The sequence below is a fragment of the Helicoverpa zea genome, chromosome 7, assembly GCF_022581195.2.
Source record: "Helicoverpa zea isolate HzStark_Cry1AcR chromosome 7, ilHelZeax1.1, whole genome shotgun sequence".
In the NCBI taxonomy this organism is placed as follows: domain Eukaryota; kingdom Metazoa; phylum Arthropoda; class Insecta; order Lepidoptera; family Noctuidae; genus Helicoverpa; species Helicoverpa zea.
In genome coordinates this window covers 10,086,895-10,111,923 of record NC_061458.1, presented here as the reverse complement: position 1 = coordinate 10,111,923, position 25,029 = coordinate 10,086,895, and the positions used below count along the sequence as shown (strand labels likewise).

Here is a 25,029-nt window from a genome sequence, read left to right as displayed (position 1 = left end):
ATAATCGATTTGCTTTAATTTATTGTTGGCCTTTCAAAGTAACAATGTTACGTGTCCTTCTTCACATCCTTATGTTTGTAAAATTTTGGTTTGCAAATGCATGGTCCGTGCAATTTCACTTCTGGCAATTCCTTAGGTTTCATGTTTAGCACATATTCTGCAATTTGCACTAAATATGGAAGCTTCACTTGACGATCCAATGGCATCAAGAAATCTGTAGCCGGAACCCATCGTCCATTAACTAATCTTGCGGGTTGAGAAAATATTCCATCGAAATTTAATCCAAACGATCCTAAATAATTAAATAACATTAACTAGCTAACACAACCAATCGTAGGCAATTATTTTTGTGATAGCTTTGCAAATTCGTTTGTGACACAGCTATGGTCCCCGAAGATTAGCGGAGAAGGAAAGTTACACAATCAGTCACAGTTGTGGCTCAGAGATCTCATCAGAAAGAGGCCACCTTAATTCGTCGGAAGCTTTTATTTTTGTTTTCACGGAACTTTTATTTTTAGGTATCAGTGGGAGGGAATTCAAAGTGTATGGGTCAGATGCACGTACATGCCATCGAGTTTTGCAAGACCTATACTTCTATCAGGTGACCCCGTCCCGCGAGTACGTGTGATCAACCGGCCCCGCCAACCCGTGGATCATGGAAGTGTCACAAATGAATCTACCAAAATGATATAATGTAAGTATTACCGTCACAACACATTCCTAAAGATACTATGTTATCGGGGCTTGGATTTAGGAGCCATAAATTGATCAAATTTATCACTGCAAGCGCTTTGCTTAGTCGTGCCTCTCCTTGGCCGTACTTTTGCTAACAAAAGAAAATATAGTTTTGATTTGAATACAAGATAATAGGCAGTAGTTATGGACATTAAAAATATACACTTACTTTCATTTCCCCTACTTTAATCCATAAAGATCTGTCGAAATGCATCAAGTAATCTAAAGTCCGCATTTCTGGTGTTATTGATCCAATGTTTAGAGTTGAATTCCTTACTCTGGTGTATCTACTATAAGCACTGAAACAGTTATACTTATGTACTGTCGTTCTTATATCCACCAATTTGTTTATTCCAACGAAGCCCCATACAGGTGGACAAAATATGTTTCTCATAGGGACCTCGACTATCTTTGCAACGATTGGTAATATTTCCGTTCCTGCATCTGATGTCGCTACAACAATATTCTGACGGCAAATGTTCACACGGTTTTTAAGTATCGTGGCGTTGTAACAAGCTGGTCCTAAGTTAGGAAAAATTATAACCATTTTCCTCGACCCTGAAGCGTTAATCATCAGAGCCAATTCTTTCATTTTCCGTTGGTTATCGCGCAACCATTCTCCAACGGGTCTAGATTCTCTGAAAAATAAAATTACATTAAATATTGACCGGCATATCGACGTCTCTGATCATAGCGGCCCCTAGACCTACAATAATTAACAATAATATATGTTATACTGTTCAATTCAATTGATCGTTTAGCTAGCGCTCTAGTTCCCTGATTTACATCCTTGGTCTCAACTTACAACTACCTTTAGTTGTGTTACAGTCTTTTGAGCTCAATGTGGGTTGGTGATTTCAGACTTTGTAATCCAGGTTTCTTCGAGATATTTCACTTCACCTTTTTTATCAGCCGTTGATGTCCAAGATATACTTAGAAAGTACATACCTACAAACTTAGAAAAGTTGGATTGGTACTTGCCTGACTGGAATCGAACCCACACACTCATACGTGAGAGGTTGGTGCTTTACCCACTAGGCCACCTCGAATTTTTAAACTACTTTTTGATAAACATAAATACGAAGAACACGTAACAACAGTATTTTTTTCAGACATAACATAAAGAAGAAAAGAGTATACTATTTTCGACTAACTTGGTCGAGAAGTCAATAAATAGATAAAAGGTAAAACATCTGTGTAATAAGCTACTAATGCACTATCCACTCGTTCAAGACTACTTTATGTTTTCCCAATAATAGTTCTAAATAGGTTTCTTACTGAAATGGCACATGATCCAGGACTATCAGCACATCCGTAGACGTAAGGGCCATTCCGATTTTTGTAACATACTTTACAGTTCTGCCAGGATTGTCTGTCTGGACATAAGAACAATCTTTTTCCACGAAATTCATGAAGGTTTGAGAGCAACATTCGTCGTATAAATATATTTTATGTATATACATATCACCTTCTGTCATTTCATAGTCCAGTAGCCCCGAGATCAAATGCATTGCTAACAGATGACCGGCGCCAGAAATAGTTACCACAATATTACGTTTGCGTTCAGTATCACTTGGGTGGGATTTTTCCTCATCTGCTCTAAGATAAATAGATTCTATATTGACCTTTTTCTTAAACTGCAATACATTGTCTAACAATCCATCGTATTTATCAGATGCAAACAAAGAATCGAAGTTATAATAGGAATAACAGTAGTCCAAAAACTCTGAAGCCCCTCCAATATAATATGCCTTGCTGCCCTTCATTAACATTTCTTTCCAAACTATAGGAGATTCCATATGATGCCATTTATTTTTAATATTAACTTTGCATAGCCAGTTCTGTAACAAAAGCTCCAGTCTCACCATAAACATTAACAAGCTTAAAATAGAGCCTTTAAAAAAGTCCCTGTGCAAAATAATGAACCCATCGTGCATACCATCGCGTATCGTGCATACGTCTAGCCAGCTGGAAACTAGAACTAAATATAGAAATGTTAAAAAGGAAAAACTAATTCCATGGTGTGAGAATTGATTATCTGTTTAACAATAAAACATACCCTCCAGTCCATAACAGACTTCTCAATACAATTATAACAAAAGTTTGGAAGATTTTGAGCAAGATAATCTGCTAAAAGACAAGTTTCTGCGTATGCTGGGCATTGTGACTCGCCAGCAATTACAATACGAAATCCCATGATTATTTAGATTTACAAGAATAGTTCATAGGAAATCTAATAGTGTCAAATGGATACTTTTGACATTGATTACTAAAATTAACAAAAGAATAACTAACAATAAAAGTAAAGCAAGAACATTTGCCTGTAATAAAGAATGCGTCTTGATGGCTTATTAATTTTGTCACTTTTTCTTTCAATTAAATACAAGTCGCATTAAACAGTACCAATAATGACGAAAACTCGCAGAACCTTTTTTTATATCGATATTTCGCCTAATTTCTGGACGTTTACACAATTATATTTTTTTAGATGTGGCAACGACAACAGAATGAAACCATCTGTCATTTATCAGTCAAGTGTCAGTGTCACGCGAAAGTCAAATGAAACGTGTGTTGCTGTTGCTGAGCGTGATCAAAACATTAATTTCTTCACGGAATTCTTCACTTTATCGGAAATTATAGAAATGCAATTACATCAGATTGTGCCAGTATAAACGATTGTTTAAATTAAGAGATTGTGCTGACCTAACTTGCAATATGACTAGTCGCAATTGGGGTTTCTGTGACTTATTTATAAACAAGAATTATGAACTCGAGAAATTGCATCTCCTTGAACAGCTTGGATTTAATACGGTAGCCATAAATACGCACGTTGAAGAACCTTCGGACGAACCCAAAAAGAAGAAAAAGAAAGGAGAACCAAGAGATAAAAAAGATTACGTGCCTCCAGCAATAGATTTGCCAAAAGATTTATCTGATGAAATAAAACTTAATATTTTGCAAAGGGTTACAATAGAATTCTCAGATTCTAGTATAGCTCACAAAATAAACCAATCAGAGAATTTAAAGAAGTATGACATTATTGCAGTAATACCCAAAACTTTACAAGCATTTCACTATGCTTGTGGAAATATGGATATAGACATAATATCATTTGAGCCGGAAAGTAAGATACCTTTCAAAATCAGTCGTAAGCTATATTCACAAGCTGTGGAGAGAGGTATATTCTTTGAGTTGATGTATTCCCCAGCTATCAGAGATTCTACCTCTAGGAAGAACATTATCAGCACTGCTCACACATACCATGCGGTTGGTAAATCTAGAAACATAATCGTCACTAGTGGTGCTGAAAGCTACATGCAAGTCAGAGATGTGCATGATGTCATTAATTTGGGTTTTATACTTGGCCTGAACAGTAATGAGAGTCTTGAAGTGGTCAGGAATAATCCCAGGAGACTAATTTTGAAGGCAGAAGGAAGAAAACTGGGGAAACACTACATGCTTGTTGAACCGTTCACTGAAACGGACAATAAAATGTCTGAAGATTATATTGCATTATTTATTGACCTTAAATAGACAGACCCTGATATAAAGCTAACAATATCTGTATATAATAAGAATACTTTGTGCTTAATATCAATACTTAAATATTTTTACAGATCACAGGGGTTTTATATTATCATGAGAATGCATAGCAAAAGATTGTAACACAAAGTATTGATATACTTGTTTTAGGATGAGTTACCTAACCAAAAAAAAACCATTGACATCCTTGGAAGACCTATTGATGGTGTATCAAATATTTTGATCTGGTAGTCTTTGTTTGAATGGTTTAAAATTATACAAACAAATACATAACAAAATCTTGAGAAGGTTAGTTTCCACATCATACTGTGGTGTTAACTTAAGTAATAATATCACCTTTGCTTTGGCATCAATACATATTGAAATTTTATTCTGATTTACAATGTTCGTCTTGCTCTTTCTCCACCTTATCCACAGGAGGACTTCTCTCTGCCGACACTCTTGTTGTGTCTATGGTCACATTCGTCTTTACCTCCTCAGGGAATGTGAACCAATCTGCTAACCACTTGTATCTAAATCAGAGAATATAAGTTTTTAGATAATGTACTTGTGAACTCACCTAATGAGACTTAATAATAAATACTTCAGAATGCAACATTTTATAAGCTAAAGCAATTGTTCCAAAGCTTAGCGGCTACAGCAACTGGGTGATGCAATGGTTAGTTAGATGCAGTCCTAGCATGTTAAAATGATTTCCAAGTTTTAGTGGGGAATGAAGTAACAAACGGAGTAATCAATCTTAAATCATACTTTATTTGGATTGAAGTCATAGATCAATTTCAATTTATGAATCAAGTAAATCACACACATTCCTTCATGTGATCCATTAGGGTAATATCTCTTTGCATAGATGTGGATAGAAATAAAAAGAACCATATCAATTTTTATTATGTATTGTTTCAAATGCAATCTCAACGTTTGGTACAAGATAATACAAAATGTATAAAATCCGCACACTAAATATAATTACTCTACTCACAAACAATCGAGATTCACACACAAGACTTATATAAGCGCCCTAATATGGTTGTTCTAAGTACATTACAGAATAACATTACACATTTATTTCTTGTGGTGTTCTAGTATATTTTAATGATAAATTGTAGCACCACTGGCATTATTTTTTCAACTATATACATTAACATATATTTAAACACACTAGTTACATGTTGCTACAATAAAGTGTTAACAAACTCTCCTAAAGTAAAATGTAAGTTTGCGCGTTAGTACGTTATGATGGCTGATGAATTCTTCGAAATGGGTTAATTGTTCGAGAATTAACATTTGTGTGCTGAAGCTCGTAAAGAAAGATCCCTGCAGCAGAGATCTACAAGACTAGAATGTTGTATCAGTTAGCCTCAACAAGTAAACCGCAAGAAAAACATTATTTCATCACCATTGCAGGGTTATTTGTGTGATGTAACTTTGAGCAACAAAAGCTTACATAAATCTATAGTTATTCTAGAATAAAAACAGTCTTCAATGTCTTTTATATATTTATAATCACTGTGGAAATATTGTTGCACAGCGTAAACCAAAAGAAATTGAGACAGGATAAAAAAATTGTGGTATCAAACGTATTAACATTTATAATTCATGGCAATAATAATACACAATTGTTTAATTTAAATAATATTATCTAATTATTGTAATTCATTCACCAGTCACATTTAGTAATTACATAGACGTAACGAAATAAAATAAATAATCTCCTGTTCCTAATCATAACTTTAACAAATTCAGTCTCATTGGTAATAAAAAAACAAATTTATACTAGCGAGTCTTTCCTCAAAAACTTTACAATATTACAATTTACAGATAGTAATTATGACACAATTTGTATACAATAAAATACTAAAATAGGAACCGAAATAAATAGAAATAATTTTATTGGTAGAAAATAAATGCAATAATCTTACAATAAGTCTGCCATGTTAGTTAATAATATTGTGGATTCTACTATTTTTATTAATTTGTCATTTGCCATAGTGAACACTTATGTTACATGTATGTAATTAATTAATTATTTAAACAAATACCTAGTAATTTAATTATTAATAATACCTATAAAATTGTCATTTATTACATTGAGCTTCAACTACTGTATAGTTGAAGCTATATCAGCTGCGAATGCGATACCTCCACCTTTATCGTTTGTCTCCTTTGTTTAATTTTTACGTATTGAACAGCTAAAACTAGCTACATTTTTTAAAATTCATTTTCAAGAGCTATATATAAAAAATCTATTATAGATCCAGATCTGAGATGAAAATTCTACATTACAAAATTTCCAATTTTAATTGATAAAAAATTTTATTCAGCGGTAATTTGAAACAGTAATTGATCTTTAAAAAATGTTTGAAGGTGTTTACATATTAAAATTTCAATGAACAAAGGACGTCGGAGGCGCGTCAGTTGTTGAGGAAAGACACACAGTGCGCGACCGTGTTAACGTTTTCCACCAACCTGTTGTAGAGTTCCCGGCGGACACTCGCCGTGAACTTGCTGACGAGACACAGTGTCACCGTGCCCGCGAATATGGCATTGTAAAGGAGGACGAGTTTGAAGTTGCCCAGCCATTCGATGCGCCCAAACTCGCCCAGCAAATCGAAGTTCGTTATACCTGGACAAAAAATATTTATGTCAGTTTTTGTTGTTCAAATGTCAAAGAGCGTTGCTCAGGAAAATTTTTAAACTTACGTTACACTCTCACAAAAGAAAGAAGCCTTTTATGTTGAAGTGTACTCGCAAATTATTATATAATGTATATTTCAAAATATTCTAGTCTTACATAAACGTCTTTCTGTCGCAACAATTATCATAAGTGTGACAGAGTTAGAATGATCTTTGAGCATTCATAAAAATATTTTTGAAATCGGTTCAGTAGTTTCGGAGCCTTTAGGGTACAAAAAAGAACCAACTTTTTTTCTTCATTATTATATGACATGCTCCTCTCCCTCTATATGACATGTGACAGTAGACTCACCCAGCATCTTGACGAGCAACGGGTGCGCGGTGGAGTAGGCGAGCAGCAGCGCGGCGTGGGCGATGATGCTCTCCCTCTATATGACATGTGACAGTAGACTCACCCAGCATCTTGACGAGCAGCGGGTGCGCGGTGGAGTAGGCGAGCAGCAGCGCGGCGTGGGCGATGATGCTCTCCCTCTATATGACATGTGACAGTAGACTCACCCAGCATCTTGACGAGCAGCGGGTGCGCGGTGGAGTAGGCGAGCAGCAGCGCGGCGTGGGCGATGATGCTCTCCCTCTATATGACATGTGACAGTAGACTCACCCAGCATCTTGACGAGCAGCGGGTGCGCGGTGGAGTAGGCGAGCAGCAGCGCGGCGTGGGCGATGATGCTCTCCCTCTATATGACATGTGACAGTAGACTCACCCAGCATCTTGACGAGCAGCGGGTGCGCGGTGGAGTAGGCGAGCAGCAGCGCGGCGTGGGCGATGATGCTCTCCCTCTATATGACATGTGACAGTAGACTCACCCAGCATCTTGACGAGCAGCGGGTGCGCGGTGGAGTAGGCGAGCAGCAGCGCGGCGTGGGCGATGATGCTCTCCCTCTATATGACATGTGACAGTAGACTCACCCAGCATCTTGACGAGCAGCGGGTGCGCGGTGGAGTAGGCGAGCAGCAGCGCGGCGTGGGCGATGATGCTCTCCCTCTATATGACATGTGACAGTAGACTCACCCAGCATCTTGACGAGCAGCGGGTGCGCGGTGGAGTAGGCGAGCAGCAGCGCGGCGTGGGCGATGATGCTCTCCCTCTATATGACATGTGACAGTAGACTCACCCAGCATCTTGACGAGCAGCGGGTGCGCGGTGGAGTAGGCGAGCAGCAGCGCGGCGTGGGCGATGATGCGCGCCAGGGGGGTGCGGCGGGCACGCGGCAGCACGCGCAAGGCTCGCATGGGGGTGCTGAGTCCCGTCAGCGACGCGGCGTACAGGTACACGATCAGGAACGCCTCCAGCACCGCGCCCGCGCACCCCAGCTTCGACAGAGACGCTATGCCCAAAGTGAATTGCTGGAATTTATAATTAAGCATGATCAATTTTCGTTATTATCTTATGCAATGTGTCAAGTCATTATTGCATTAAATTTACGAGGTGATATTTCAATTCAATCAAGATTCGTCAGAATCTTAACGGAATTAAATAAAGGGAAGGTTGACTGTATGTTTATTTTAAATTTAAAAACTGTTAGAACTCAGAAAGTGTGAATTAATGGACAGCAAACCCTTATCAACCACTAAAAGTTTCCTCTAAACGAAAATCAAAGTAATTCAATAGTTCAGGTATGTGTTATATTTACCCGTGTGCTAAGCGGTAGAGCTTTGATTCCGATGAGCAGTTCGAGCGTGTTCTGCAGCACCATGAGCACTGTGATGGTGGTGAGCGCGAGCAGCAGCAGCATCGCCAGCGGGTACACCACGTTGCGCTGCAGGGATGATGTCTTGCGCTGGCTTTCTACTTCCTGGGAGGGAATAACGGTTTAGAATATTCTAGAAATTCTGAAGTTGTGTTCTGTTGAAGACGTTAGTATAGGACTGGGTCCAGGGTTTTAGATGACAGACACTGCCTCACTCATTGCTACTCATAATATTGGAAATCGAAAACAATTTATGATAAATAATTTAGCCCTCTGAAATCAGCTGTTGGATGAGATGAGCGCAGTCTTTAGTAGCCAACTTCGGAAGTCCAAAGATTTCGAATAAGAAATAAGAAATGTTCGATAGTAGGTGAAGGGCCGAACTGATAACACTATCTGGTTAAACATAGGCTCCTTAACCCCGACATAATATGTATTGTATATTATAAAAAAAAAAACACCCTTTTAACATAAAGAGAAACCTGGAATACACCATTTTATTAATTTATTATCTAACAAAGTCTTCTCACTTTTCTCATCTGCACGACCCTATGCAGCCTATCATTGAGGCCCGCTTGCAACGCGCCGTTCCTCAGCCTCAGCAACGGCGTGGTGTCCTTGCCGCGAGGAGACGCGAGCTGGCTGTCCTTCGATATCGACACGTCCGCGTCCACCGGCGCCGATATGTCGCCGCGGTCAGGGTACATGGGCTCGGGCGATATGTAGCCCACTCCTGTGGGAGTAACAAGTGTATGTGTAGATTTGGAGAAATGTGTTTTATATTTTAGATAAGGATTTTTCCAAAACGTCAAGGAAATTAAGGGAGTTCCATTATTTAGGAGGGACTTGAGGGATCAACTTAACCTGGACTGTGGTATCGTTTGTCTCTCATCTGATTAAGGCTGTAGAAAGCTTATCAATACCAAAGAGCAATTGAAGAAACAAAGGATGAGTTTTATTCGGATGTTATCAACCCACTCCTAACATTTACAATTCATATGACAGGAATGACCAAAAGTGTCATAGTTCAGATATGGTCCTTTATAAGATTTTGCTATCTTTTTCCTTAGTCGATAAGTCTATACATACAAGTGTACCCAAACGGCCAGGGCCATTGCACTTATTAGATAGATCTAGATCTAAACAATGTCTGCTAGAACGGACATCCGTTCTGTATACTATTGTTCTATGTCGGGGACATTTATCGGATAAGTACAGTTTATTGCGCTTTTGAGTGTTGACTTGTTTTTATAGATAAGATGATGAGATGAAAAAACCCACATAAATCATTTAGAACAAAGAAAAATAAATATTTCCTTATTGCTCTATACAGCCTCATCACCAATGATTTTTACTGTCAATTTATTATCCATAAATAATAAATCATTAGTTTGATGACTGCATGATTCTTTCAATTGATAGTGCATCGTTTATTTGTATGTATATTCTTTGTAAATCTAGGTCAGTTAATACCTACAAGTTTTAAGAATGCATCACTTATACTCAAACACGATGTATTTTCCTTTGATGAAGTTTAGAACCGAACACCTATATTTGATGCCAAAATGTCAAAGGAAATTGTCCTAGTTAATCAACATTCCCAGAATATTGCAAGTTTTAATTCAAGTTAAAAACCCTACGACGCAAGATATTGGTAATAAAATGAAAGTTAGATAACAAAAAAATCGATTACACATCGGTCGTGATAAAACTAGCTACAATTATATATTTTATTCTAATTATCGTTGTTAAAAACCTACACGTGTATTTTTTATTCACGCTCGATTTACCGAAGGTTCTTGGCACGCTTCTAGATAAAATGATCCATTATTTACACGGTTAACAAGCAAAACACATTATAATGTAAAATGGCTATATTACTTTTTCTACAAATGCTATTTTATTGATATTGAAAGGAAAGTAGATTTCTTAAATAAAGAATACGTACTTTAATTTAAGACTACTAGACAGAAAGAAGAGAAAATATAAATAAAAGATGAATTGGAAACAAGCTAAGAAGGATTAGAATTTTGTGAGCTATTCTATTTTGTGACCAAATAATGAACTTTTCGAATTTTCTTTCTAGTTTCGTATAGGTAATCTTACTGACACGTGACGACCGATGACGTAGGTAAACTAACATTTTTATGCGTCCATGTGCAAGTATATAAAGATCAGGTGAATATCAATAAGCGGTCAGCAATCGTCATGGACTGCGGCCAATGTTTGTAAACACACGCTATTGTTCGCAGGACTCATCTCATTACGACACAGTGCAGTCACTCACCATGTTTGCTTGCCATTGAATTCATCATTCAAATAAATAACATTTCTGACAATTATTTGAAAGATAGATTGATTTGGTAATGGTACAAAGGTGACTAATTACTAAGGCGAGGTGACTAACTGCGAATCTTTCTATTGATTTGCTTGTATTGTATTGTATAGGACTTGCACATAATCCCCTTACAAGTAATATCAAATTCCTATCTCTTGTAAGCTAATCTACAGATAGATAGGTTATTGGAATCCGCCGTTAGGCAACAAAGATAATTTAATAAAATCGTGTCAATGGAGATTAATTCGAGGAATTCTCATTAACTTGTGGGTCATTATCATTAGCGAGTTCCTTCCGAATGGAACCTGACACAGAAAAAATGCGTAAATAATACAGCGAAAAATTGCAGACATTAAACTAATTAAAACCCGAACTGTGACATGATTATAATTTTTCGGATTTTGTGATTGTAGAAAAGGTTGCTTGCCGTTACTCACGCCTCACGAAATTTATGTGGCCCAGCAATGTATGGTACTTTCATAATAAAAGGAAATAAATTATTATTAAATAACTTTATTACAGGAAAACAATGTATTACATTCTTTAGCCCTCGGCTGTTGCCACGACACCCACGTTACAAAACTATTCGGCTGGAACCACCCGATTTAAATACCTGCTCATTATCCAAAAATACGTGCCAACCAAAATAGTTGTGCAAAAATAAACCTACTGCAATTTATGTTGTCATTATTGTCAGACTGCTCGGCTCATTTACTTTTATAAACATAAAGATCTTCAAAAGAGCTCGTGGTTAGGTCAAAGCCGTGCCGATCGATTGATCATAAGGTTGAACTCTTGATGCGGTCGATCCGTGGATGGGGGTCCATTTAAACATCTTTGGCAGCGTTTACAGAATGTCAGAGGCTAGAAAGTCTGACAACCAGTCTTACCAAGAGGTAGCGAGTTGTCCGTTTAACTGGGAAGTGGAAGTCAGATACGCATTCGCTCCATGTAGAACACTGGTATTCAGCTGCAAGGTGAAACTTTGGGAAAAGGCCAGGCAGAATCATAAAAATTTGCTAAGGATGTCAAATGGAATGTGGGCTTGATGAAACGTGTACGTCAATTAGGCGCACCCGAATCGCAGTCATTAAAGAAACGATGTCACGTGGCAAATACCAAACAAACTGATGAGTTCTATTGCGTAACATACGACATAACGGTGTTTTGAGTACCTACATGATGCTTGCGAATTCTGACAGTAAACGTGGATGGAGTTCAGTTGAAGGAATACAATCGACGGATATGTGAGAACTAATTGTTATAATCACTATACTGAGCAAGGATATTTAATAAGGGAACTTAACGGATTGGTTTTACTCCAAACAAAAAAACAGTAAAAAATAAGACATTATTTTATTTTCTTCTACGAAAGTGAGATAAAAAAATATATTTTTATAGAGATAATAATTTTAAGTACTTCTATCTTACGGCATCTTCATGCCTATCACTAACCACTCCGGAAAGCACGTGCCGCTTCGTAATCATCGACTTTGTATGAAAGGGTCACGTCTACAGCTGATCCCTTAATCGTATTCGTAAATTCCCAGAAATACCTCATACACTCATAATACAAGATATCAAAGATCACAATACATTAGACAGTAATTTACGAGTACAGTTTTACTATTGCTTATAAAAATAACACTAACGTATTTTTTTCCTCTAACATGGTTGGCAAGTGCGATGCGATTTAAAAACGTAACGTTGGAAGGTCGCCTCGCCTGTTTGTAAGGTTAGGCCTGTCACGTCACAGAGATATAGAGGAAGTGAACTCTGCATCATTATGTACTGACTTTAGTATCCTTGTGTGTATGCGAGCTTGGTTTTGGCTACTGCATTGTTTAGCTAGCCTTCTACCCGGTTGATAGCATTTACGATGTACTGTTAGCATGATTATGTTATGTACGGCAGATACACAAACACTCTCATGCGTAGTGTTTGCGCAGATTGCTGTCTTCAGATTTAGAATGATGAAGTGTTTCTGTTACAATGATATCGAATTGCTCTGTGACCGACATTGTGTTTGAGATTAATGTTACCCGTTTACGGTAATTATAGAGGACTATAATATTGTAATTTTACCTATTAAATGTCTTTGATGAGAAGACATTGGTTTTACCATATAGGTTTGCAATAGATGGCCTTTTTAGACCTTCCGCAAACTCCAACTCAGCATTAGTACCTACTTATCTGAAAACGTAATCTTACCTGTAGAGACAGCATTGTTGATCCGTCGCCTGATGGTGTCCTCTTCAAACGAGTACACGTAGTACTCCTCATTGAGGTCCCTCAGGAACTGCGGCTTGACGAGCACGCCGCCCACCACGCCGAACAGTCGAACAAAGCCCAGCGGAGTGAACACTGAACATAAACAATTGCCGTCATTCAAACGTCGAACGTCTGATTAATGAATGAGTATCATCTCTAATTTTATACGCTGCATGATTTATTTCCACGGTCCGAACATACTCGGTTAATTATAGTTCATAGAGATAACTTTGTTTTATAGATACATGCTCGATAAATTCTGAACTGGTTTTAAAGGACAATGGGCACAAATATATGGGACCTGGTATACCCGACCAATAGGAATGTCATATATATCATTGGATAGGCCTTTTTATGTAGGACAAGATTTACTATGACAGCTTTGCTGAAATGTTTGTCCGTTCTGAGATATAGATCAAAAACTGTGCTAAAGTTAGAACCAAGTAATCTATTGATACCTCAAGTTTTTAAAGGAAAATCTGAGTACTAATAACTTTAAGTCTTGTAAGTACTACTGTGCCCGTTAGGATCCATAATTGTTACTATTATGTAGCATTTAACCTTTTATTGTACCAACTGGATGTTGGGCGTAGTGAGAAACCGCACCAATAGGAAAGTCATACATATCATTGGATAGGTCTTTTTAACTGGAACAACATTTACTATGACAGCTTTGTTCTGTTGTTTGTCCGTTCTGAGATATAGATAACAAACAATCTTAAAACTGATGCTAATCAATACTGTAATCTGATTTTCTTTCATATACAAGACTTACACTTAGTAGTTCTTAGATTTTCCTTTAAAAACTTGAGTTATCAATAGATTACTTAGTTCTAACTTTTGCACAGTTTTTGATCTATATCTCAGAACGGACAAACATTTCAGCAAAGCTGTCATAGTAAATATTGTTCTACATAAAAAGGCCTATCCAATGATATATATGACATTGCTATTGGTGGGGTATACCAATCTGCCCATTGTCCTTTGTAGATGTACATATTTTTTGTTCATCCAAAGATAAATTAGCATTTAAGTATTTTATTTACAAAACTAACAAGTCCTATGAGCTATTATTTACAGGTATCATAAATTAGATCTTTTTTATTAGGGTTCCGTAGCCAAAATGGCAAAAACGGAACCCTTATAGTTTCGTCATGTCCGTCTGTCCGTCTGTCCGTCTGTCACAGCCGATTTACTCGGAAACTATAAGTACTACAGTGATGAAATTTGATGGGAATATGTGTTGTATGAACCGCTACAAAAATATGACACTAAATAGTAAAAAAAAGAATTGGGGGTGGGGCCCCCCATACATGTAACTGAGGGATGAAATTTTTTTTTTCGATGTACATACCCGTGTGGGGTATCAATGGAAAGGTCTTTTAAAATGATATAAAGTTTTCTAAAAAACATTTTTCTTAAAGTGAACGGTTTTTGAGATATCAGCTCTCAAAGTCGTAAAAAGTATGTCCCCCCCCCTCTATTTTTATAACTACGGGGTATAAAATTCTAAAAAAAATAGAGGTGATGCATGCTAATTAACTCTTTCAACGATTTTTGGTTTGATCAAAGTATCTCTTATAGTTTTTGAGATAGGTTGATTTAACTGTAATTTACGGAACCCTTCGTGCACGAGTCCGACTCGCACTTGGCCGGTTTTTTAAGTTGTTTTTGCTTTCTTACGTTAGCATTTTTTGTTCTCTACTGCGTCAATAGCTAATATTGAAACAAAAAATAATTAATTAATAATTCAACTCGCTATAGACACCGAATGCTGACTCGCTGAGAAACATCTGTTTTATATTTACCATTCGGAAACATCTTTATCTTACCTCGGTTAAAAATAGAATAGACTAGAATATTAAAAACTCTAGAACTCAACCGTAACTCGGAATATAAACACAGGATTATCAGTTCAATGACGTACCTACTTTACAAACAAAATAAGCAAACGAACACTGGCCACTGGACAGAAATAGAAAAATAATTTATTTAATAGAAATGTCACCCATGTCAACGTCGCTTGACAAGTGGTTTTTGTTTGACCTAACAACGGTTGCTATGTTCGTTGTTACGTCAATGCGGACAGCTGGTAAACAAGCTGCAGACGATTTCTGAGTATCGAAATATTTTTACCTGAAATAACAATGAGTATTCTCAACAATCCTGCTTTTAAGGATAGAAAACCCATAGAATTGGATGAAGAATTTAACAACTTCATGAAGAGAGTCGGTGAGGTTTCCAGTCTTGTTAGAGACATGGCTAGCGGTGATAAAGTTAAGGCAGACGCAGCCAAGGTTCTAGCCGATCAGTATTTAGGTGGAAAAGTTATACTAGACGACGATCTCCAGTTGAAAGTGAAACAAAATCGCACCCTGATCAATGAGAAAGCGTTCGAAAACCTAGGAAAACAAGACGCGGTAAGCATTGAAACCTGACGATGGTCTGATGATTTGAAATTGAACTCCGGTTCAAACCCTTAAAACTGCTTACCACTACTAATCTTTTATTTATTCCAATCTGGCTACGATGCAGACGATATTATACTAGTTTCCTTGACTAAAGTTGCTATTATTATATAGCCATGGTTATAAGCTATATCCTGCTTGCATCCCCCTTCGTCCGTGAAATCAAAATAGAGCACCTTTTAACTTTGGTCTTTATTGTAAGAACATAGTTGGGGGGCGAACAAACAGGTTTAGCAGTCGAACTGTTCAAAAGCTATGTTAACGACCCTGTTTAACGATTTCTGAGTTACACAATACTTAACCAAAGTAGGTTATCAGAAGTACACTTTGGCAACATGCACTTTATACCGACGGTACAAGGTGTGAACCGATCACGCAGTCTACATCAATTCCCAGACATGCATTAAAATCGTGAAAAAACCCGACGAAGGTGGCATGTATAAATATTTACATTTGTATTTGCGAACGACAATAGCACAATAACATGCCAAGGAGCTTATATATTAGTAGTAGTCCACACGTGGGACTGAATTTAGCTCGTCGAAGCTCGTAATAGGTTATCTAATCGTTTAATATTTGGGGCCTACCATGAGACCGCGGCGCCATTACATTTGTACGACATTGTCAAGTGGATGCGTATTGTTTATTTATGTCGTTAGCTACACCTGGCTGCAATTCCAGACGTCATGCGATGCACTTTCGTAGTAGACCTCGGAGATGCGACTATAGTGCACGTATCGTATTATATTATCAGTGAAAGCAATTTGGCTCGCGTTTCTCTATAAATAAACATTTACCTCGTGTAGATACTGTTGTTCTTTTCTATTTGCGGCGTGGATAGAAATATTCATGTTTTATGTTTACATACACTGCAGACTTTTGTCTACCACTGTTATTTAAAACTAAACAACTGAAATGACATCCTCGCCTAAAGAGTCACAAAAGGAACTTTATACGAAAACGACATTTGGCAATAGCAAGTAGTCCTATAAACCTACAACTTATTTAATGAGCTAATAGTGATAAATTCAAAAGTTCACACATATGTACATACTACAGCAACCTTTTACAAAACAAGTGTGTCAATGGAACAAGATGTGATTGACCGAAAACACGACAATATTGGCTCGATCAATTATTATAGACTTCTTATCGTCAAGTACATATTTGTACAGCACCACAACTAGGCGAATCACAAGGTCTTTTCCACTTTGATGCAATTTATGTCTTGTTGGAATGTCAGGACCACAATATAAATAATTGTATTCTATAAGAACGTTGGTTAATGTAGCAATGATATCTATTATCAAAATTACACGGCTTGGCAACCGGCACGAAGATCAAAGATCGATAATAATTTAAAAGACTGTGTGACTCGATGACCCATACATTTCTTTGCTAGTGTATTTTAGGTGTAGGCATACCTACAACCTCGACTTTATCAATATTTTAATGAGTTGAGTAATACCAAATTATACAGCGAGTATTATCACTATCTATACCTATGATAAATAGATTAATCAAGGCATTGTTTCTATCTCCTTAAACATAATATACCTATCATGCAACAGGTGTTGCGTTTCCAATTGAAGTGAATAATGAGGAAGGTTCAAACTCTGACTTGCCAATAAAGGTTTTCAAGCTGGTTTGGCTGGCTTTAATATTAGAAGTCTATGATTATAACTGAAAATTAGGATCTCAGGTCCAAAATGTTTGTCATATTTCTAATAAGATATAACTTTGCAAATGACAGAGCGAAATGGACAAGGAAGCTTGGATGGCAGAAGTGAGCAAGGATGCTGAGATGCGCTACCAAGACCGCAAAATTCGTCGCGAGAAAGCGGACACGTTGAAGACCCAAGCTGTCAAGGCGTTCCGTCGTCAGGAGTACGACAGGGCCCTGTCTTGTTACAACCGAGCCATAGAGCAAGTTCGAGACGACCCTATGCTATACTGCGATCGCGCACTCACTAAAATCAAGCTCGGAAAATTTGACAAGGTCAGTATTATACGCACAGACACGGCGACATAGCGTGTACTCCGTTATCATTATTTAGGCAGGTCAGAGTTCGTAAACGTGACGTGCTTTTAAAGTGCAGACATCTGAATAATGTCTGCACATCAATTAGGGAGTCAATAGCTAAATTCGGTATTGTCTATTGTCTTTTTCATTGCGTTATTGAAAATTACTTCGTGCGTCAATTTCGCTGGAAACTTTTGCGTTGAGGACATTGTCCCGGATCGGAAAGAACAAGATAAATGCTTAGACCCAAAGATAAATTATCTACATAGTTACATACAAGGACCGGTTTATGAAAGATATCGTTATTAGACGTATTCATGCGATTATCGCATGATAACTTTATAAGCACCTATGTAATAACTTATTAGGAAATCAAAAAAAGGTCATTATTTTCTTCGAAATATTTCTAGAGCTTTGTTTCTCGACTTGTTTGGGTATATCGTAGCTATAATGTGAACTTGTTTATTTGTAATTTTTGCCTTCGACTGTCAAGATGTATATGTATAGATATGCACTGTGTATGTTTGTGTCGTCTTGCGCACGTTTATGCCATACGTTTTACTTATCAACCATTATCAGTCCGGTATTAATAAATTGTTATTTATGTTTTCGCCGTGAACCAAGTTTATTTAAGGCACATATATATGTATTTACAGAACTTCGTTGCTAGATGACACTTTAATAATGTAAGGGTAGCGCTCAACTCACGCTAACTCAATCTTGTCGCTAGAAACTGCAAATCTAAAACTTTAGCCACATGTATATTTCGTATGAAGTTTGTTGATGTTTACATGAACACATAAACGTGTTTGTCGCTCTTCATTCAGTATTCAGAAACTGAGAACTGAATACGCAATAACTCGTAATATAACATCATGCAAACTGAACAAACAAAACTATTGTACGAGCATCATCATAAATCGTTTGTCTTTCAAAATATAGTGTTCGACGTAATGCTGAATTGAATGCGTTTAACTCGTCGACTAATTAATATGTACCACGCTAATATATAATAAACTAGCTTCTGCCCGCGACTTCGTACGCGGATCCTGTCCCTTATGCCAGCGACTACGGGGTCAACAAAATCAAAGATCTCTGATATTGAATTTTAAGGGCCCGTTGACTTGAAAACACCGGAATACGCATAACCATTAGAAACGTTCCATATATTTAATTTTTGTACTTTAACGGCAAAAGCACAGCAGACTAAACAAAATGCTGAGAACTGAACCGCAATAGACGTGACCATAGGGATAAAAGTAGTAATTCTAATTAGTCGGCATTTAAGTTGTGTGTGGCAAAAATATTACACGTATTATTACGTAAAAAACCATTAAATAGATGACAAAGTCGTGGTGACTTAGTGGAAGTCGTGGTGGTTTAGTGGGTAGAGAACCAATCTCTCAAGTATGAGCGTGCGTCTTTGATTCCAGGTCTGGCAAGTACCTGCCAATGCAACTTTTTTAAGTTCGTATGTACTTTCTACGTATTTTTTGGATACCAATGACCGTTATTTGGAGGGGATGTTAAACTGTAGGTTCCGGCTGTCATTGAACATTCTTGGCAGTCGTTATGGGTAGTCAGAAGCCAGTAAGTCTTACCAAGGGGTGTTGGGTTGAGCGGGTAACCGGGTTGTGGAGGTCAGATAAGCAGTCGCTCCTTGTAAAACACTGGTACTCAGTTGCATCGTGACTGGAAGTCGACCCTAACATAATTGGGACAAAGGCTCTTGAGATAATAACGACAATAATAATGAGATATAGGCACCGCAGGACATCTAAGGCTGATGACGGGGAGTAGCGACCCCGCGGGGCTATATATACTGAGTTCTCCAGGGAGAGTATACTGTCCCCCATCTCCGGCCGGTCAGAGTGAACCATGACGGGGGTAGGTCTCACGCCTCTGGCTTGGCTTGGCCGTCCAGAGTGGAGTGGAGTGCTAGAGCAGGATTAGTAGCCCTGCTCGGAGGGTAAGTACAGGGAGCGCGTAATCTGCGTTTAAAGTCCGCCGAGGGATCCTCACCCTTCAGCCGCTCATGTCCCTGTTGCCCTCTTGTTGCTATTCAGTGACTGGTTCCCGGGGGCCCAGTAAGTGAGGTGGCGAGTCTCCACCTGCCGTTTTTACATGTACCAAATACATTGTCATCCACTAACATCCCATCACAATAGCCCAAGTAGTTTTCCTCCATAGTTAGCAATAGTTTAGCACCCAAACAAACAGATTACCTACAGTTCAGTTCGAAGGTAATTAACTGGCGGAGAATCTTAACACCGCGATTCAGAAATGAGACGAAAATGCACAGCGTTCATCATCCCTTATTTTATCACCCGTGGGGGTTGAATGGGGGTTGAATTAATCAAAATCGTATTTAAGCGAACGTCATCATAAAATTCTGATTCGTCATCAGGACTTCTTCATAAAATCTAAGAAGATGTATACAAAATTTCATCCCCTATTTTATCCCCTTAGGGATGGAATTTATCAAAATCCTTTCTTAAGGGTTGCCTACGCCATAGTAGCTTTATGCATGCAAAGTCTCAGTCCGATCGGTTTAAAACTGACAAAGTTTCATACAAACTTTCATCCCCTATTTTATCCCCTTGGGGGTAGAATTGATCAAAATCCTTTCTTAGCGGATGCCTACGTCATAACATCTACCTGCATGCCAAATTTCAGCCCGATCCGTCCAGTGGTTTCAGCTGTGCGTTGATAGATCACTATGTCAGTCAGTCAGTCAGTCAGTCACCTTTGAGTTTTATATATTTAGATAGATAAAATTCCAATCTTGAAAGGTTGCCAGCTCATCGCCTTTCTACTGATATACAAGCGTATAATAAACAAATACAAATATGATAAAAACTTTAATATTTCAGGTTTTCAGTGATTGTGACATGGCGCTGCGTTTGAACGAGAATAGTTTGAAGGCTCGTCTCTACCAAGCCAAAGCGTACAAAGAAATGGAAGAGATGGAGAAACTGCAAGAGTGCAGGAAAGAATTGGACGAAATGTTCCCACAGCACCAGGAACTGATCCAGGACTTTCTGGACAAGAAAGTTGACTACGAGGAAGAAGCCGAGTAAAATAACTGCTAGCTCATAATTCACGCATCATTTACGTTATTTAATTTATTAATTTGTTCTATTATTTTTGTTAATTATTGCAAAACGGACGCAGTGCCGGACAATGATAAGACACGGGCGCCATTCTCGTACATTGTTTGTGTACTCACGTGTATTCTTAGCTAATAAACTTATATTGGTTTAAAAGATTACACCTGGTTTAAGTGCACCTTATCAGTACTTTAATATCAACAAGCAATTCCACATCGCTCTACTTTACAGTTATCGATTACGTGTAATTTACTCAAGTATCCACGTCAGAAGTTTAACTTCATTATTTTATTCAATATGTCAGTAACAGTCGATGAAATTGAAAAGGCATAATAGTGTCCCGGGTTCAATGCACCTTACCTTTTGACTAACGACCCTCAACGAAATAAACAGAATGTAATAATTAGGGGTCAATGTCTGCGAGAGTGGGTCTCTTCCAAATGACGTCAAGGTACTTAAAGTATCTCCGATAGACCTTATTGCAAATGAACGTGCATAGAATTCTCAATAATACAACAAGCAGCATTTACACGCGGCTAAATGATCAAGGAATGTAAGAAGAGAATATAGTACGTTGTTATAAAATACTCGCCGTGATCATGTGCAATTTGATGGAAAAGTTGCATAGAACCAGTCTATGCGTAGCCAGTTTTTACAATAAAGAAAGCAGTCAGGCTAACGACCGATCCGATGATAAGCGGTTGACGTCGGTTATACTCATTAATTCTAAAATAAGTAATTGTATAGATAAAAGTAATGTTAGTGACTCACCTAGTAGCATTAGAACTCCGACGAACGATACACAGGAATACAGGAAAGGGAGGTATGTCCACAAATCTGTGAGCAGACAATGACAAAATGTTAATACAGTTTTACCATACAATGCATTTGATACGCGTCGTAGGTTTGATTGTCAGGGCCTGGGGGTACTGATGCGATACGACGGGCATGGCAATCACGACAACACATAATAGATCCGCGAGTTTGCATGTAGACGCTACAAATCAGGTGATTAATCATGCATTAAACAGAAAAAGGCTAGTCAAAGAGGATGTGAAACCGGTGCAAAATCTGTGAAGCAACCAGCTCAGGGCAAAACAAACAATTCGTGACTTGTATACAAGTTAATGAACTATTTCAGTACTAGTAAAACGGAACTCGTTTATTTTTGAAAATTCTGTCTCTTTAAGTAGCACAGTTTCCCGAGTAATCGGCGCATCCATTAGCATAGACTGTGGTGGAACAATTACTGCGCGCTCGCTTTCTTCACAGTCAATTGAACACAGCGGTCGCGTACATTATTTGCGTTGACTTCACTATTTGTAAATTACAAAATACAAGTCAGTTTGCACGAGATATTGAAGGAAGTCATACAAACTCTCAGGCTAGTTTTTCCGTTCGTTTATTAGGAATAAAGCGAAAAGATTAGCCAGTCAACTGGAAATTCCCTCCCTTATGTGTTAATTACTACAGCTATTGCGTTTATCTTTTCGTTCGTAATTCTATTTTTAAACCTGATACGCATTACTGACCTATACAATGACTTTTATGTAAGACTAGCCGTTTCATCCGCGGTTTCATCCGCGTCCCGGGGGAGCTACTGCCTGCACCGGGATAAAATATAGCCTATGTTACTCGCATATAATATAGCTTTCTAATGGTGAAAGTATATTTAAAATCGTTCCAGTAGTTTTTGAGTTTATCCATTACAACCAAACAAACAAACAAAGTTTTCCTCTTTATAATATTAGTACAGATAAATAAAATGCACACTCACTAAGCAAAGCATCAATACTGGAGCGGTCGCCTTCCAACCACGCCGAGATGACGTAAGCCAAGCCCAGCATGGCAACACCAAGTAACGCGAGGACTATGAAGGTCTCATACACCCTGCCCTTCAGCCCCCGGCATCCAGGGAAACCTGACGACTCCGAGAACAGATACGCGAACGGCAAGAACACGAACATCGACAGATTTGAAAACAGGAACACGTGGTTCCATAGTCCTGGAACAAGAGTTATGATAAGAATCTTTGTAGGGTGAAAATTATTTAAATGGATTTAATTTTAGAACATGCACATGAATCGCAACAGCTAATTCACTTCATTCATTCACTGCTCGAAAAATGCCTCTTATTTAAATTAAAATATGTTTAAGAATGAATACCAAAATATTAATTTAAAAAAATTGCAGCCACATACATAGTTAAATGTATGGAACAATTCAAAGTAATTAGTGTTTAAATTATGCAATAGGTAAGACTATTACATTAGATAATACAATTTCTTAATAATTACAGTAGGCACAGGCAAATATTTGCTTTGGTAGTTGGAAAAGCAAATAGATATTGAATACAATAGATTGTAAGGAAGGTAACATCAAGGATTATTTATCTTGTGTGATGAAATTGGTAAGAGACACTTCTGTAATGCAAGGCCTTGAGCCTAGCTCAGAAACCAGACACTAGACTATTGCATACTTTATGCAGACAAAAACATAGTCTGAAAATTTAAATTACAAAGAAATATTGTCTCTGAATATTTTAAAATACACAAGATTTCTCTATTGTAAAACTTACCCTGTATGAGAGAGCTGTTGAGCCATTTGACATAATAACTGTTAGGGTATAGTATGAGGACCTCATTGCTGACTATAGATACTGGCAGTAGTAGGGCAGAGCCTAGTGACACGGCTAGTGCGAATGTACACAGCCATAGGCTGATTCGGTACACTTTAACTTCATCTTCATCCCCAGTAAAGTAATCCTCACTGTCTCGACGTCGGAACTTCTCAATCAACATGAATGATACAAGGTACAGCAAGATGAATAGTAGTAGGAAAATCTGTGGACAAAATACAATCTTTTTCACTATTTCATGTATAAAACATGTACAGTTTCATACATAATTAGTTTTAAGAATGCCACAGAGAGTCACACTATTCTCTCATTAGTTAAAAATTTATATAATTGTTAATTAGATATGCAGCAAAATTCTTGGTAATGCAGAAGGTTTTTAATTAGTTCTTACTAAAATTATATACACTCAAGTTTATTATGTATTCTGTGAAAGAAAGCTTAATTAAATGACGACAAGTCCATGATGGATGAGTTAAAAGTTGGTAGCCTTTTATTTTATTCAGGGACACTATAATAAAGATAAAGTACTTCAATTAAATAATGTATTGACAAAAATAAATATACAAGTTATTAATTTCCAGACAGTCATTAATCATTTTTACATTATTGTATTTTCTAGTCATGGAGTAAAAGTTATATAAATAGGTCCAGAACATTACCATTTTATCTTACATTTAGTTCAGAACTATATATCATAATATTGATACACTGCCTCAATTTGTCAATTTTTGAGTAGATTTTGTGGCAATATATCCCTGTTTAGTTACAATACCATTCATATTACAGCAATAAGCTTATAATACTATTGTGAGAGCAGGATCTAGAAAACTAGTAGGAGCCTAAATTGGTGAATGAGATTTTTGTAACAGTATTTACATGGCCATACAGGCCAGTTGGCACAAATTATTTGATATCACGAAAACCAGTTAGCTGGTCCTGGAACCCTAGGTATGCATGGTTTTGTCTGAATAGCATATGAATTAGCACAATTATAACGTTGACTTATCGCTACCATGAAATTGAAGAGGCAGTAGGAATCTAGCATGACGAACGAAAATAAATAAAATTGTGACAAAGTAGCACAATGAATATCTTATTGTTTGAACTTTTGGCATTCCTAGTATTGGCATTGTTTCGATACTCACAATTTGCTCCCTCACGTTGTTGTGGAAAATCTGTTCGCGCAAGTCTGCCTCATCATCATCCATCTTCCCGATTTTGCAAACTTCTTATCTTTTAACAAATATTGGTGTTTCTTGGCTGAGTCTTTCATTGAAATAGCACTTCATTTTCAAATAGCATTACATTTTACTGTTATTTTAAATAAATAAAACACCGCACTTTTCACAACACTTTGAATTTAATATTTACTACACAGAAATAGTTAAAGAGATTCAATATGAATGATTATTAATTAATATTAGTTTTAAAAGTAGCACGCAGCGCAACAAAATTGTGAATGTATGTTTTACAAAACACGACCAATTTACAATGAATGAATGAAACGAATGACTGAC

At 37.4% G+C, this 25,029-nt stretch overlaps 4 protein-coding genes across 5 annotated transcripts; 2 read left to right on the top strand and 2 right to left on the bottom strand.

The window, feature by feature from the left end:
- Positions 1-47: 47 nt before the first annotated feature.
- LOC124631621 (putative malate dehydrogenase 1B) lies at positions 48-2,932 on the bottom strand. Its single transcript, XM_047166113.1, has 5 exons — positions 2,795-2,932; positions 2,014-2,576; positions 905-1,373; positions 706-826; positions 48-292 (listed from the first exon to the last, which is right to left on the bottom strand). The coding sequence occupies exons 1-5, from the start codon at positions 2,930-2,932 to the stop codon at positions 48-50; spliced, it is 1,536 nt and encodes a 511-aa protein (XP_047022069.1).
- On the top strand, positions 525-4,648 carry LOC124631622 (ribonuclease P protein subunit p30). Its single transcript, XM_047166114.1, has 2 exons — positions 525-694; positions 3,224-4,648. The coding sequence occupies exon 2, from the start codon at positions 3,451-3,453 to the stop codon at positions 4,267-4,269; it is 819 nt and encodes a 272-aa protein (XP_047022070.1). The 5' UTR covers positions 525-694; positions 3,224-3,450; the 3' UTR covers positions 4,270-4,648.
- Positions 4,239-25,020, bottom strand: LOC124631620 (protein Lilipod). Of its 2 annotated transcripts, XM_047166111.1 has the most exons (10): positions 24,658-25,020; positions 23,453-23,717; positions 22,652-22,879; positions 21,646-21,711; positions 13,214-13,366; positions 9,195-9,397; positions 8,608-8,769; positions 8,089-8,320; positions 6,745-6,901; positions 4,239-4,790 (listed from the first exon to the last, which is right to left on the bottom strand). In XM_047166111.1, exons 1-10 carry the CDS (start codon positions 24,718-24,720, stop codon positions 4,646-4,648), a joined length of 1,674 nt encoding a protein of 557 aa, XP_047022067.1. In that variant the 5' UTR covers positions 24,721-25,020; the 3' UTR covers positions 4,239-4,645. The 2 variants fall into 2 exon arrangements, with proteins under 2 accessions (XP_047022067.1, XP_047022068.1); XM_047166112.1 differs by lacking the exon at positions 4,239-4,790 and having other exon boundaries at positions 5,156-6,901.
- Positions 15,342-21,033, top strand: LOC124631623 (RNA polymerase II-associated protein 3-like). Its single transcript, XM_047166115.1, has 3 exons — positions 15,342-15,693; positions 17,495-17,740; positions 20,638-21,033. Exons 1-3 carry the CDS (start codon positions 15,421-15,423, stop codon positions 20,842-20,844), a joined length of 726 nt encoding a protein of 241 aa, XP_047022071.1. The 5' UTR covers positions 15,342-15,420; the 3' UTR covers positions 20,845-21,033.
- Positions 25,021-25,029: the final 9 nt, after the last annotated feature.